This window comes from Phacochoerus africanus, chromosome 4 (genome assembly GCF_016906955.1).
Source record: "Phacochoerus africanus isolate WHEZ1 chromosome 4, ROS_Pafr_v1, whole genome shotgun sequence".
In the NCBI taxonomy this organism is placed as follows: domain Eukaryota; kingdom Metazoa; phylum Chordata; class Mammalia; order Artiodactyla; family Suidae; genus Phacochoerus; species Phacochoerus africanus.
In genome coordinates this window covers 62196413-62208567 of record NC_062547.1, presented here as the reverse complement: position 1 = coordinate 62208567, position 12155 = coordinate 62196413, and the positions used below count along the sequence as shown (strand labels likewise).

At 47.8% G+C, this 12155-nt stretch overlaps 1 protein-coding gene across 2 annotated transcripts in view; it reads right to left on the bottom strand.

The window, feature by feature from the left end:
- Window positions 1-1657, bottom strand: part of MED26 (mediator complex subunit 26) — a 50718-nt gene extending 49061 nt beyond the window's left edge. For both annotated transcript variants that reach the window (XM_047776693.1, XM_047776694.1), the window contains exon 1: window positions 1328-1657. In XM_047776693.1, the coding sequence (XP_047632649.1) occupies window positions 1328-1399 (72 nt within the window). In that variant the 5' untranslated portion in view covers window positions 1400-1657. The remainder of the gene's footprint in view (window positions 1-1327) is intronic.
- Between the last annotated feature and the right edge of the window lie 10498 nt (window positions 1658-12155).

Genomic DNA, 12155 nt, shown 5'->3' with positions numbered 1-12155 from the left:
TAGACCAGGAACAACAGAATTACTTATGATATAGAAATCAGAGTCGTAGAGCATAACTTCTCTATATCTACCAAAACTGTACAATCCAACATGAATTCTGAAAATGCTAAGCTAAAGCCTACTGCTAAAAGTAATCAGCCAAACTCCTGTAAAAGAAAAGCAAAAGCCTCCATAGTGATAGAAACCTGAGTTACCTCGCCAAGCCCAAGATGGTTTTTCCTTCTAGCCCCAGTACATTAAAAAAATGATCTTAAGGGCCACTTCCTGGTCTCCCAGGAAATGCAGGGACTCATCTCTTACTTGGATGCTACTGTATCTTCCTACTGCTGAACCTGCTCCTGCCACAGGGAAAAATGACCCTTATGGCCAGCAACCACTCAGAGAAGATATGAGAACTCAATGAATCTTTCCCCCCACACACGGAAGGGGGCAGGGAAGATCCCTCTACAAACAGCAGCCTGGGTAGAGGAGCGTCTGAGAAAGCAACACCCTGAGGTTAACCCGGATGATCTAGGTCACAAACCAACAGGCTGGGACCCCAGGTAGGGGGAAGAGACAGCTGAAGGAGGGCTATGGAGGGAATGGGAGAGAAAACAATCCGCTCTAATTCACTACCAAAAAGGGGGGCTCTGGCTTGGTCAGAGACGCACTGAGTACTCAGGCCCAGAAAGGTAAAAGAATCCACTCTCCACAAGATCGTCTTCCGTCAGCAGCGACCCCAAGAGGGATCCTGCAAAGACATGTTCACTCTCAGAACCGAAGGGGACTCTTTACGCGCCCTAGGCAGCCGGCTAGGGGCAAAGCAGGTCGAGGTATTCTCTCCGAAGCCGGGAAGGTGCTTCCAGCCGGGAGGAAAGCGAAGGACTTCCCGATCACCCAGAAGGCCGAGACACTGGCGGCACGGGATCCCCGAATCATACCCCGGACACCAGTTGCTCCACAGCCTTTCCCTCTCCCCTCCCCCCCGCCGGGAGGGCTTCCCGGGGGTCGGGGGTCTCCCGGGAAGGAAGAGGCAGGCGAGCTTTGTCAGTAGCAGCAAGGGTCGAAGAGCTGGAGCGGGAACTGAGGAAAAGCTCTGGTCTCAGCTCCCATCTGCTCCCTCCGCCCAGGCCTCACGAAAGCCTCGGCCTCACGTACCAAACGCCGCCGGGCTGCCCGACCTGCCCCGGCCCGGGCCCGAGGGGCGAGAGGCCGAGATGGCAACGGCCCTTGGGGGCAGGTGGGCGTCCGACGGGTCCCCCAGAACCCGGCAGGAGAGAGGCAGTAGGGAGGGGGAGGGTCCCGGGCCCACGCGGCCTCCACCACAGCCCGTGCCGGGGACACTTACGTTGCTCTGGGGGTCGATGGCCTGCAGCAGCCGGTCCCTGATCTGCTGCGGAGACGGCGGAGCCGCTGTCATTGCCTGGGCGAGGCGGGGGGGGAGCGGCCGGGCCAGCGGGCGGGCGGGCTGAGGTGGGGAACGGGGGTCACTCACTCGCCGGCCTCCGGGAGCGGAGCCTCATGTTCCCCGCGGCGCCGGAGAAAGTGGGGGCGCGCGGGGTGGCAGAGGGGGAGCCGGGGCCGGGGCTGAGGCCCGGGGCGCCGCCGCCACCGGAGGAGGAGGAGGAGCCGCCGGAGCCTCTTGCCGCTGCTGCCGCCGCCTCGAGAACCAAACTCCAGTGAGCTACCCTCGCGCGGAGCACTCTGGGTAACCCGCGCCGCACGCAGCGTCGGCGCCACGCTGAGGAGGTTGGGAGATGGGGCGGGCAGAGACGCTGAACCTGGGCGGGGCCACGCGCGGACCCGGCCCCATACCCATACGCATGCGCGCGCAGGCGCACTCGCCCCACCGCTTGGTTCCTCCCGGCCGCCCGGCCAAGGGAGCCGTTGGGAGGCGGTTGGGCGGGGCAACGGCCACAGCCTGCAGGCCCCGCCCCCGCCCCGGCTTGGGGGCCGAGGTCTCCGACCGAAACGCTAGGTGGGCGCCGAGTCCTTGAACTCCGGCGCTGTGGGAGGCCGTATCAGAGCAGCCGAAGGACCTCTCCTCGGGGAGAAAAGCATTCTCTGTTCTGATGGAGGTGATGGAAATCGCGGGCAGGAGAAGCTGCCAAGTTTTCTGAGCCTGGGGTCTTTCACAGGCCCTCTATTTGCGTTTCTGAGGGCCAGGGGAGCAGACTTCCCCGTAGTGAATTTGTGCGTGTAAGGGTCAATTGAGCGTGCGGGAACGCTCCAGCCCCTCCCCCTCCAGAGGGCGTTGATATGAGCACGGGTCTGCGGCGCCTCGGGCCGGGATCCCGAAAATGTGCGATAGCCAAGCGCCCCGCATGGGAGCCGCCGCCCCAGCTAGGAAAGCCCCAAAGCCAACCCCTGAGCTGACACCAGCGTTGCAAGCCTGTATCTACGCCAAGCTCGCAACGTTGGGGTCAACCTGCCCAGACATTTGGGCCTGGGATCACTCTGTTGTAGGGCCTGTCTTGTGCATTGCGTGATGTTCAGCAGCATCCCTGGTTTCTACCCACTAGATGCCAGTAGCACCCTTTTCCCCCGCCTGGGACAGCCAAAAATGTCTCCAATCACTGCCAGAGGTCCCTTGGCTGGCAAAAATCGACTCCTGTAGAGAATCCCTGGTTTAAAAGAAAGACCCTTCCGTCCTCATTCTCTCAATCTCCACTACAAAGAAGGAAACTGAGGCCCAAGGTCATCCAGAGTTATAGGTCAAGCCCAGAATTGTTAACTGTCAAGTCTAAGCCGACCCCCGCGCCTTCTTTCATTGCTGTCTCCTCTGGAAGCTCTGCTAAATACTCAGTTTTGTGACGGGATGAAAGGGCAGGCTGAGTGGATTATTAGTCGCAGCCTCGGGAGAAATAACTTTTTTCGTTGTTTCAGGAAGACCTAGATTTAAAACAGGAGAGAGGCAGCTGATGAAAACCACATGTGCGCCTTGGATCTGTGCTACACCTGTTAGTCTTGCATTTGTCATGTTTCTGGGAAGCATTTTTATTTACAAAAACGGCTGTTTCCACACGTGGTTGTGGTTGCCTGCTTCTGCACATGTGAAAACTTTTACATCACCCTTGTAGGAGAAAATAAATATGGGCAAATAATTTACTCTCTCTCCTAGAATGAGATGCTTTGTTTACCTGGTCCAGGTTGGAAACGGGCCCATTTGGAGATATTCCTTATCTCACTTCAGATAAGCCAAACAAGCACACCTCCAAGCATCCCGTTCCAACCTCTCTTTTTAATTTCTGACTCAGATATAATATCAATATATGTATTAATATTAATGATGTATATATATTAATCAAGGGTTACAAAGAAATAATTTGTTTCATAAGGGTCAGGTTATTTAAGAAAAATCTAAAAAGCACTCTATTTACTTGCTTTTTATTTACTTTTTCTTTTTAGGGTTGCACCTGCCGCATATGGAGGTTCCCAGGCTAGGGATCGAATCAGAGCTACAGCTGCTGGCTTCCACCCACAGGCCTCATCTAAGACCTACACCACAGCTGATGGCAACTCAGGATCTTTAAGCCACCGAGTGAAGCCAGGGATCTAACCCACATCCTCATGGATACTAGTCAGGTTCATAACCTGCTGAGCCAAGATGGGAATTCCCTACTTGCTCTTTTTAAATTAAGATGACTGTGAGCTTTGCAAGGGCACTGACTTGACTGTGTCCCCAGCAGATAGAAGAGTGATTATTAAATATATGTGAAAAAAGGGAATGAACATCTTATCCAGATACACGGCAATTGTACACACATTCAGGCAGTTCAGTTCCATAGATCTCACACACAGTGGGGGCTCAATATTTAATAAATTAAGTATTACATTAAATATAAATACTGTGTACACGAGGATGCACATGAACACACACAGATATCTGTATGTAGTATATAAATGGTTTTATTCCACATTTGACATATATACAAAGGGTGCTTGTAATAGTAAAGATTAAGTCAGACAGCCAATGAACAGAAGTCTTGAAAATGTTAACAGTTCTCTTAGTTTCAGGGTAGATTAAGTTCACCTAGCAGGTGTTTTGCTTTGAGGAAGAGACACTTGAAATGGCAAAGAAGGAGCTAAAGGTAAATCTTCTTGCTGTAGTGGTTCTTCCCTGGTGATATGTCCCTTAAATTATTTAGACAGAGAGTACAATCTCTACTGTCCTAAGAGGACAAGATCTTCTGTGCTTGGAGTGCCCTTGGAAAGGCTGCCTCACAGTAAGGTGGCCTTCAAGAGGAAGGGAGAGGAAGTGGCTCTGACCTCATGACTGGCTCTTGCCATGAGAAGTGGCAGAGAAGGTAGTTTTAGCAGCCTGAATGCAAAGCACCCTCAGCCAAACTTGGCAGGTTGGGAGTGGATTCTCTGACAAACCTCAGTGGCCCAAGCTGGACAAGCAAGGGCATCAGAGACAGAGGCTGTGTGCAGGCCAGCTCCCACAACTGCACAGGACCTGTCTTCAACAGCGACATCCGGCGGTGGTGAGGAGCAACAGCAAGAATGCACTGGGCAGACATTCCTGAAGTGAAAAGCAGCTGTGCCCTTTTAGACACATAAACCCCTGGGAGTTGGGCAATTTAAGAGACTTACCCCCAATAAGGTATGTGAGAACTCCAGTGATTAAGAGAAAAAAACAGGAAAATGAGAGCAAATCCACCATCCAACTTGGACCCATATGTTTGCTGAGTTTAACGGTCTAGTGGGAATTTTAAAAAAACACTCTCATGTATTAACTCATTCAACCGTATCAGTGATCTCAGAATTACCTAAAGATAGGTTTCAGAGTTCTGCTTGGCTTTGCAAAAGGAAGCCAGTTTCAATTGGTTTTGAATATGTCACTGCTTTTAGGAAGAGTTTCAAACATGGGCAAGAGAACTCAATTTTTATTATGTCTCCAAGTATGGGGATACAAACATGCACAAAGCAAGTTTTGAAGCCAAAAACCTGAAAACAGGTTAGAGGCTCATCAATACAATACCATAATTATACTTCCAAGCAGAGTGTAGCAGGAGGGAGTTCCCGTTGTGGCTCAGTGGAGATGAACCCGACTAGTATCCATGAAGACGCAGGTTTGATTGCTGGCCCTTCTCAGTGGGTTAAGGATCCAGTGTTGCCACGGGCTGTAGTGTAGGTCGAAGACACGGCTTGGATCTGGCATTGCTGTGGCTGTGGCATAGGCCAGCAGCTGTACCTCTGATTCGACTCCTAGCCTGGGAATTTCCACATGCTTTGGTATGGCCCTAAAAAGAAAAAAAAAAGGTATTGAATAATACGGAAAAATGCTCCCAATTGAATATTAAATAATAAAATACAGCACATAAACTACATATATTACATTCTTAATTTGTTTTATTAAAATATATATATGCTAATGCACATAATTCATAGAAAAAATACTGGAAGAGACCAAAACATTTATCGCTGATAGGCAAAGTGACAGGTGATTTTGATTCTGACACTTTTGCCTGAAGTTCCACATCTTCTAGACCGAATATGTGAGGCCTCCTGATTATCCCACCTGGACCTGGTATTGTTCTGACCTCTAGTAGCCTCTAGTTCTCGCCTCTGACTCAAGTACTGCTAATCTGAAATGTAATCATAAACTCCAAAATCCTAAAGATGGATTTATCATCAGGCCGACTGATGGTTGTCCATCTAAGTCCAAACCGTTTGTGTTTTCCCCCTAAGGCGCCAGTTTTTGTATTATTATTAGTAAGAAAGAGAATCATTACAGGGAGTAATATTTACCAAGTACCTACTATGTGTCAGGTTCCACTCTAAGGGCTTAACATGAGGACCCTGATGGGGCCCTCCGGACAGTCAGACCCATGCGTCGACCCCTCCCTTTGACTCTGTGTGGAGCATGCAACTCACTTTGGCCTAGAGGATGCAGGGGAAGCCACACCCTGCCTGGTCCAGACTGTGGTTTTAAGAAGGCCTGGCAGTTACCACACAACTCAGTAATTCCATTCTTACAAATCACCCCAAGAAAACTGGAAATGTGCAGTGACTCAGATTGTACAGGTAAATGTCCATGGCAACTCTATCCTATTAGGCGCAATGTGCAAATGCCCAATACCCATCAACCGGTCATTGGATAAATGAAGTGTACATTGTACACTGGAATATTACTCAAGCATAGAAGGGAATGAAGCACTGACACAGGCCACAATGTGGGTGAACCCTGAAACCATTATGCTGAGAGGAAGAGAGCAGACACAAAAGGCCACAGCTTGTATGATTCCATTTATATAAAATGTCCAGAGCAGGGAAATCCATAAAGACAGGAAGAAGATGGGTAGGAGTTCCCATTGTGGCTCAGTGGAAACAAATCTGACCAGTATCCATGAGGACTCGGTTCGATCCCTGGCCTCGCTTAGTGGGTTAAGGACCCGGCGTTGCCATAAGCTGTGGTGTAGGTCACAGATGCAGCCTGGATCTGGCATTGCTGTGGCTCTGGCATAGGCCAGCAATGACAGCTCCGATTAGACCCCTAGCCTTGGAACCTCCATATGCCGCAGTACAGCCCTAAAAAAGACAAAAAAAAAAAGACAAAATTCCCTCTGGCCTTCAGTGTGCTCCCCGAGGTCACTGAGGCATGGACTTCCAAGTGTGAGCACAATTTTGATGCAAAGTGGTCAAGTCTGAGAACCACTCATCCCTCATCCCCACCCCACCATCCTGGCAACTACAGTTTACTTGCCTTAAAACAAATCTCAGAACTGGATTATTATAACACCAAATGGCTTGGACAAGATTCTCTTATCCCAGTACAGTTTCACAAGAGAGGTTAGGAGAAATAAGCAAGCAGATTCTATTCGAAGGGACTGAGCCACCCAAGCCCATCCTATTTGAGCTCCTGCTTGCCTACCTGAGCTCTGCCTACTTCCCAGGCTTAAGGGATGACAGGTGCAGAAAAGGATGGAGGTTCCATGAACTCTATTTACATCCTTTTCCCTTTTTTTTTGGCCGCCTTGAGGCATATGGCGTTCCTAGGCCAGGGATCAGATCCAAGCCACAGTTGCAACTGCAGCAACACTGGATTCTTTAACCCACTTGAGCTCAAACCTATGTCCTGGCACTGCAGAGATGCCACCGATCCCTTTATGTCATAGCAGGAACTCTTGCATCTTTTTTCTTTTTTAATTTCAAAATGTAGTGTTGGTTTTCCTCCTGTTTCCTGGACACTCTGATATTTAATTCTTTATGTTTTTTTTTTCTCTTTCCTGATTATGAGAGTAATAGATTTGCTAAGTATAGACAATTAGTCAAGTATGAGAAAGTATGACAAAGATTTAAAAAACAAGCGCTGATGGATACACAGAAATCTCTGCACTGGTCTACTTTCGTGTGTGTTTGAAATTTTCTGTGAGCAAGTTAAAGATGCAAAGAGGAGGAGTTCCCGTCGTGGCGCAGTGGTTAACGAATCCGACTAGGAACCATGAGGTTGCGGGTTCGGTCCCTGCCCTTGCTCAGTGGGTGGAGGATCCGGCGTTGCCGTGAGCTGTGGTGTAGGTTGCAGATGCGGCTCGGATCCCGCGTTGCTGTGGCTCTGGCGTAGGCCGGCGGCTACAGCTCCGATTCAACCCCTAGCCTGGGAACCTCCATATGCCGCGGGAGTGGCCCAAGAAATAGCAACAACAACAACAACAACAATTACAACAACAACAAAAGACAAAAAAAATAAATAAAGATGCAAAGAGGAAAAGAAATTGCTTGGCCAGACCTGTGAGTTTAGTGTGGTTTTGTGTGTGGCAAATGGGAGTTGCATAGTTGAAAAATAGATGGTGTTGTCTGAAGGGCCAAAGATATTTACTGTCTGGCAGAATAACGGCCCCCCCTCCCCCAGCTCCCAAAAACATCCCAGTCTTAATCCAAGGAACCTGTAAATAAACTGTATTAGATGGCAAGTTAGAATCAAGATTGCAGATGGGAATAAGGTTCTCACTCAGCTGCCATCTCCTAAGATGGAGAGATGACCCTGGATTTTCAATAAGGGGGCCTGATGCAACCACAGGGGTCTTAAATAGGGAAGAGCAGAGAGTCAGAATCAGAAAGATGGCATCATGAGAAAGAATCAACCAGCCATTGCTGGCTTGGACGATGAAGAAGAGGACCATGGCCCAAGCATACGGGGGGCCTTTAGAAACTGGCAAAGGCAGGGAAATGGATTCTCCCCTCCAGCCTCTAGCAGGAGCTAGCTCTGCCAACCCCTTGATTTTAGCCCAGTGAGACCCATTCTGGGCTTCTGACCTCTAGAACTCTAAGATAACAAATGTATTATTATTTTTAAATTTTTATTTATTTATTTTTTTCCTTTTAGGGCTGCACTGAGGCATATGGAAGTTCCCAGGCTAAGGGTCAAATCGAAGCTGCAGCTGCCGGCCTATGCCACAGCCAGAGCAATGCGGGGATCCTTAACCCACTGAGCAAGGCCAGGGAGTTAACCCGAATTCTCATGGATACCAGTCAGGCAGGTTTGTTACCACTGAGCCATGACGGGAACTCCTAATTTTTATCTTTTTTGATTTGCCTGCAGCATGTAGACGTTCCTGGGCCAGGGACTAAACCTGTACTACAGCAGTGACAACACGGGATCCTTAATCTGCTGAGCCACCAGGGAACTCCTCAATGTATTGTTTTAAGCCGTGAAGTTTGTGGCCATTTATCACAATAGCCATAGGGAAACTCATAGTGGACCCTGACTTAAAAAGCTTACCACTTCCTCTTTTAGAGGCAGAGCTGCCCAATTAGAGCTTTCTGCAATGGAAATGCGTGTGAAATGCAGCTACTTGTGACGATGGGTTTTTAATTTTAGCTGAGATAGAAATTGAAATAGTCATAGGTGGCTAGTGGCTACTGAACAGATGACAGAGGCCCTCATTACTCAGAGTGTGGTCCAGGAACCAGCAGCACAGGCATCCCCTGGGAGCTGGTTAGAAACACAGAATCTCAGCCTGAGCCCCCAAGCAGCTAAGTCAAAGCCATACTTTGCCACCCTGGACCATCTATTATGGACTGAATTGTGCTTCCGTCCAAATTCATATATTGTGACTCCCCACCAGTGTGACTGTATGTGGAAATAGAACCTTTAAAGAGGTAACTAAGGTTAAATGAGGTCACAAGGTTGGGACCCTGGTCCAATATGGCTGGTGTCGTCATCAGAAGAGAGCGCCCAGGGATGCTCACACAGAGGGAAGGTCATGTGAGGACACAGCAAGAAGGTGGTCCTCCACAAGCTGAGGAAAGAGGCCGCACCAGAACAAACCCTGCTGACACCTTGATCTTGGACTTGCAGCCCCCAGACACTCTGAGAAATGTTTATTGTTTAAACCACCCAGTCTATGACACTGTCGTGGCAGCCTAAGCAGACTAAGACATCATCTCATTTAAGCCTCACAAAACCCTGCTGAGAATGTCCCTTCCTTCCTCCCTCCCTTCTTTTTTTTCTTTTTAAGGCCACACCTGCAGCATATGGAAGCTCCCAGGCTAGGGACTGAATCAGAGCTGCAGCTGCTGGCCTGCACCACAGCCACGGCACCACCAGATCCCAGCCGTGTCTGCAACCTACACCACAGCTTGTGGTAGCACTGGATCCTTAGCCCACTGAGCGAGGCCAGGGATGGAACCTGCATCCTCATAGATACTAGTAGGATTCTTAACCCACTGAGCCACAATGGGAACTCCTTTTTTCTTTTCTTTCTTTTTTTTTTGAGAACTTTTTTTTAGTAAAAGTACTAAAGGGGCTGGAAGTGCCTTCCTCTGCATAATAATGAAAATCAAGGGAATGGAGGCAAAAACAAACTCCCCAAGTAGAATTTACATCTTTTTTTTTTTTTTTTAATAGCATGCCTTTGGCTTTATACACAACCAGCACACGTCTTTCATCAGCAATGCAGGAAAACATCAGGAGGTCTGTCAAATACTTCACAAACTCAAATTTGGTTAAGAAGGAGATAACGAAATGGCTGACATGAAAAGGAAATGCCTTGCCGACTTTTCAAATACAAATGGCTGGCCCCATTTTCAGAAAGTTTGCCAATGTCTGTACTACAATCCAGACCACAAGGCATGCAGACGAGTTCACCTGAGTGGCTTTGGGAGGAAGGGGCACCTTGAGACTCTCCATCACCCCTAAACTCAGAGGTTGAAAAATCTGTCCTATAAATGGGCAAGATTGGCAATACTTTTATTTCATTTTAGCCTTTTTTTTTTTTTTTTAAGCTTTTTAGGGCTGTACCCGCAGCATATGGAAATCCCCAGGCTAGGGATCAAATCGGAGCTGTAGCTGCCGGCCTATACCACAGTCCCAGCAACATCAGCAACATGTAAGCCATGTCTGTGACCTACACCATAGCTCACAGCAACAATGGATCAGTAACCCACTGAGCCAGGCCAGGGATTGAACCCGAATCCTCATGGATACTAGTCAGATTCACTACTGATGAGCCACAATGGGAACTCCTCCAAGATTGGCAATACTTTTGGTCTCTGTCGTCAACTCTACCACTATAGCCAATTAGGCCATAGACAACACATATCCAAAGGGGCATGGCTAGGTACCAATAAAGCTTTATTAATAAAAACAAGTAGTAGGCCAGACTTGGCGGGGGCAGGGGCCTTAATCCCCAAATTCTGCTCTAGGTCATCTGGAGCTGAGGTGCAATGAGAAACCCACAGAAAGGAGAGAGGGAGTCCATGCCTCAAGATGGTAAGGGTGGAGGAAGCAAAAGGGGGGTATCCAATAGGAAACCCAGAGTTTGCAGCCAGAGCTGGTGCTGCAAATTTCAACCTTCTTTTTGTTCTTCAGGTGTAGCTTCTCACCTTGGCAACAACTCTATGTAATGTGCTCCAGGACAAGCAGGAGTGGGCATTTATTTATTACCTAGATGGTTAAAGATCTTAACCACCAAGGCCAAGGTGGAAAGCCTGCTGGTATACGTCAAGTTCTGTCATTTGCACAAAGAAACAGTTATCTGGGTGGAACTGAAAACTCTGTCCTTAGTCACAGATTAAGCAAACTGAAAAGCTGAACAACGCTCCTTGTCAGAGGTAATAGGGGCTTCAAAACAAGTTCTTCGGTAGGTACATATGCATGTATGCATAAGCACATATGTAGGAACGAATGAACATTACATAAATAGAGACAAAGAAATGAGTAGTCTAAGATACTTTTGGGGGTGGGGGTTCTTAGCCTAAAGCTGTCAAGGTGGATCTCTCTTTTTTCAAACTGCAACTTTCTGTAGTGTTTAATGATTTTACCATCCTATCTTTTAAGGTGGACTTCTTTTGCTAACAGTTTTTTTTTTTATTGAAGTATAGTTAATTTACAATATAGTGTTAGTTTCGAGTGTATAGTGAAATGATTCAATTATACATATATATGTACACACACATATTCTTTTTCAGATTCTTTTCCATTATAAGGTTATAATAAGATATTGAGTATAGATCTCCTTTTTATATCTTTGGTTTTTGTTGTTGTTGTTGTTTTGGCCACACCAATGACATGTGGAAGTTACCAGGGCAGGGATGAAATCCAAGCCACAACTGTGGCCCAAGCCACTGCAGTGAAAATGCCAGGTCCTTAACCTGCTGTGCCACACAAGAACTCCTGAGTATGGATCTCTTCTTTATTTTGTTTTTTGGTTGTTGCTGTTTTTTGCTTTCTTAGGGCCACACCTGCAGTTCTCAGGCTAGGGCTCTAATCGGAGCTGCAGCTGCCATCCTTTGCCACAGCAACTGGGGATCCAAGCTGCGACTGCGACCTACACCACAGTTCAGAGCAACACTGGATCCTTAACCCACTGAGCGAGGCCAGGGATCAAACCCGCAACTTCATGGTTCCTAGTAAGATTTGTTTCCACTGCACCACGACGAGAACTCCTGGATCTCTTTTGTAAAGTAAATTAGGGATGATACACTGTGAAGTTCATCGCTGTGTTATTTATAATAGACAAAGGCTAGAGACAACTTGAGTCTCCATCAGTAGGCGACTAGGTAAATTAATTATGGTATGTCCTTACAATGGCTTATTTGCAATTACTAAGAATGATATTTAGGGAAAATACAGAAATGTGTGGTCATAGTATCAGATGAGAAAAGCAAGCTAGAAGATACAGAGATATCATCTGAATAAAGCAAAGGTATCCTCTATATCCAAGGCACAT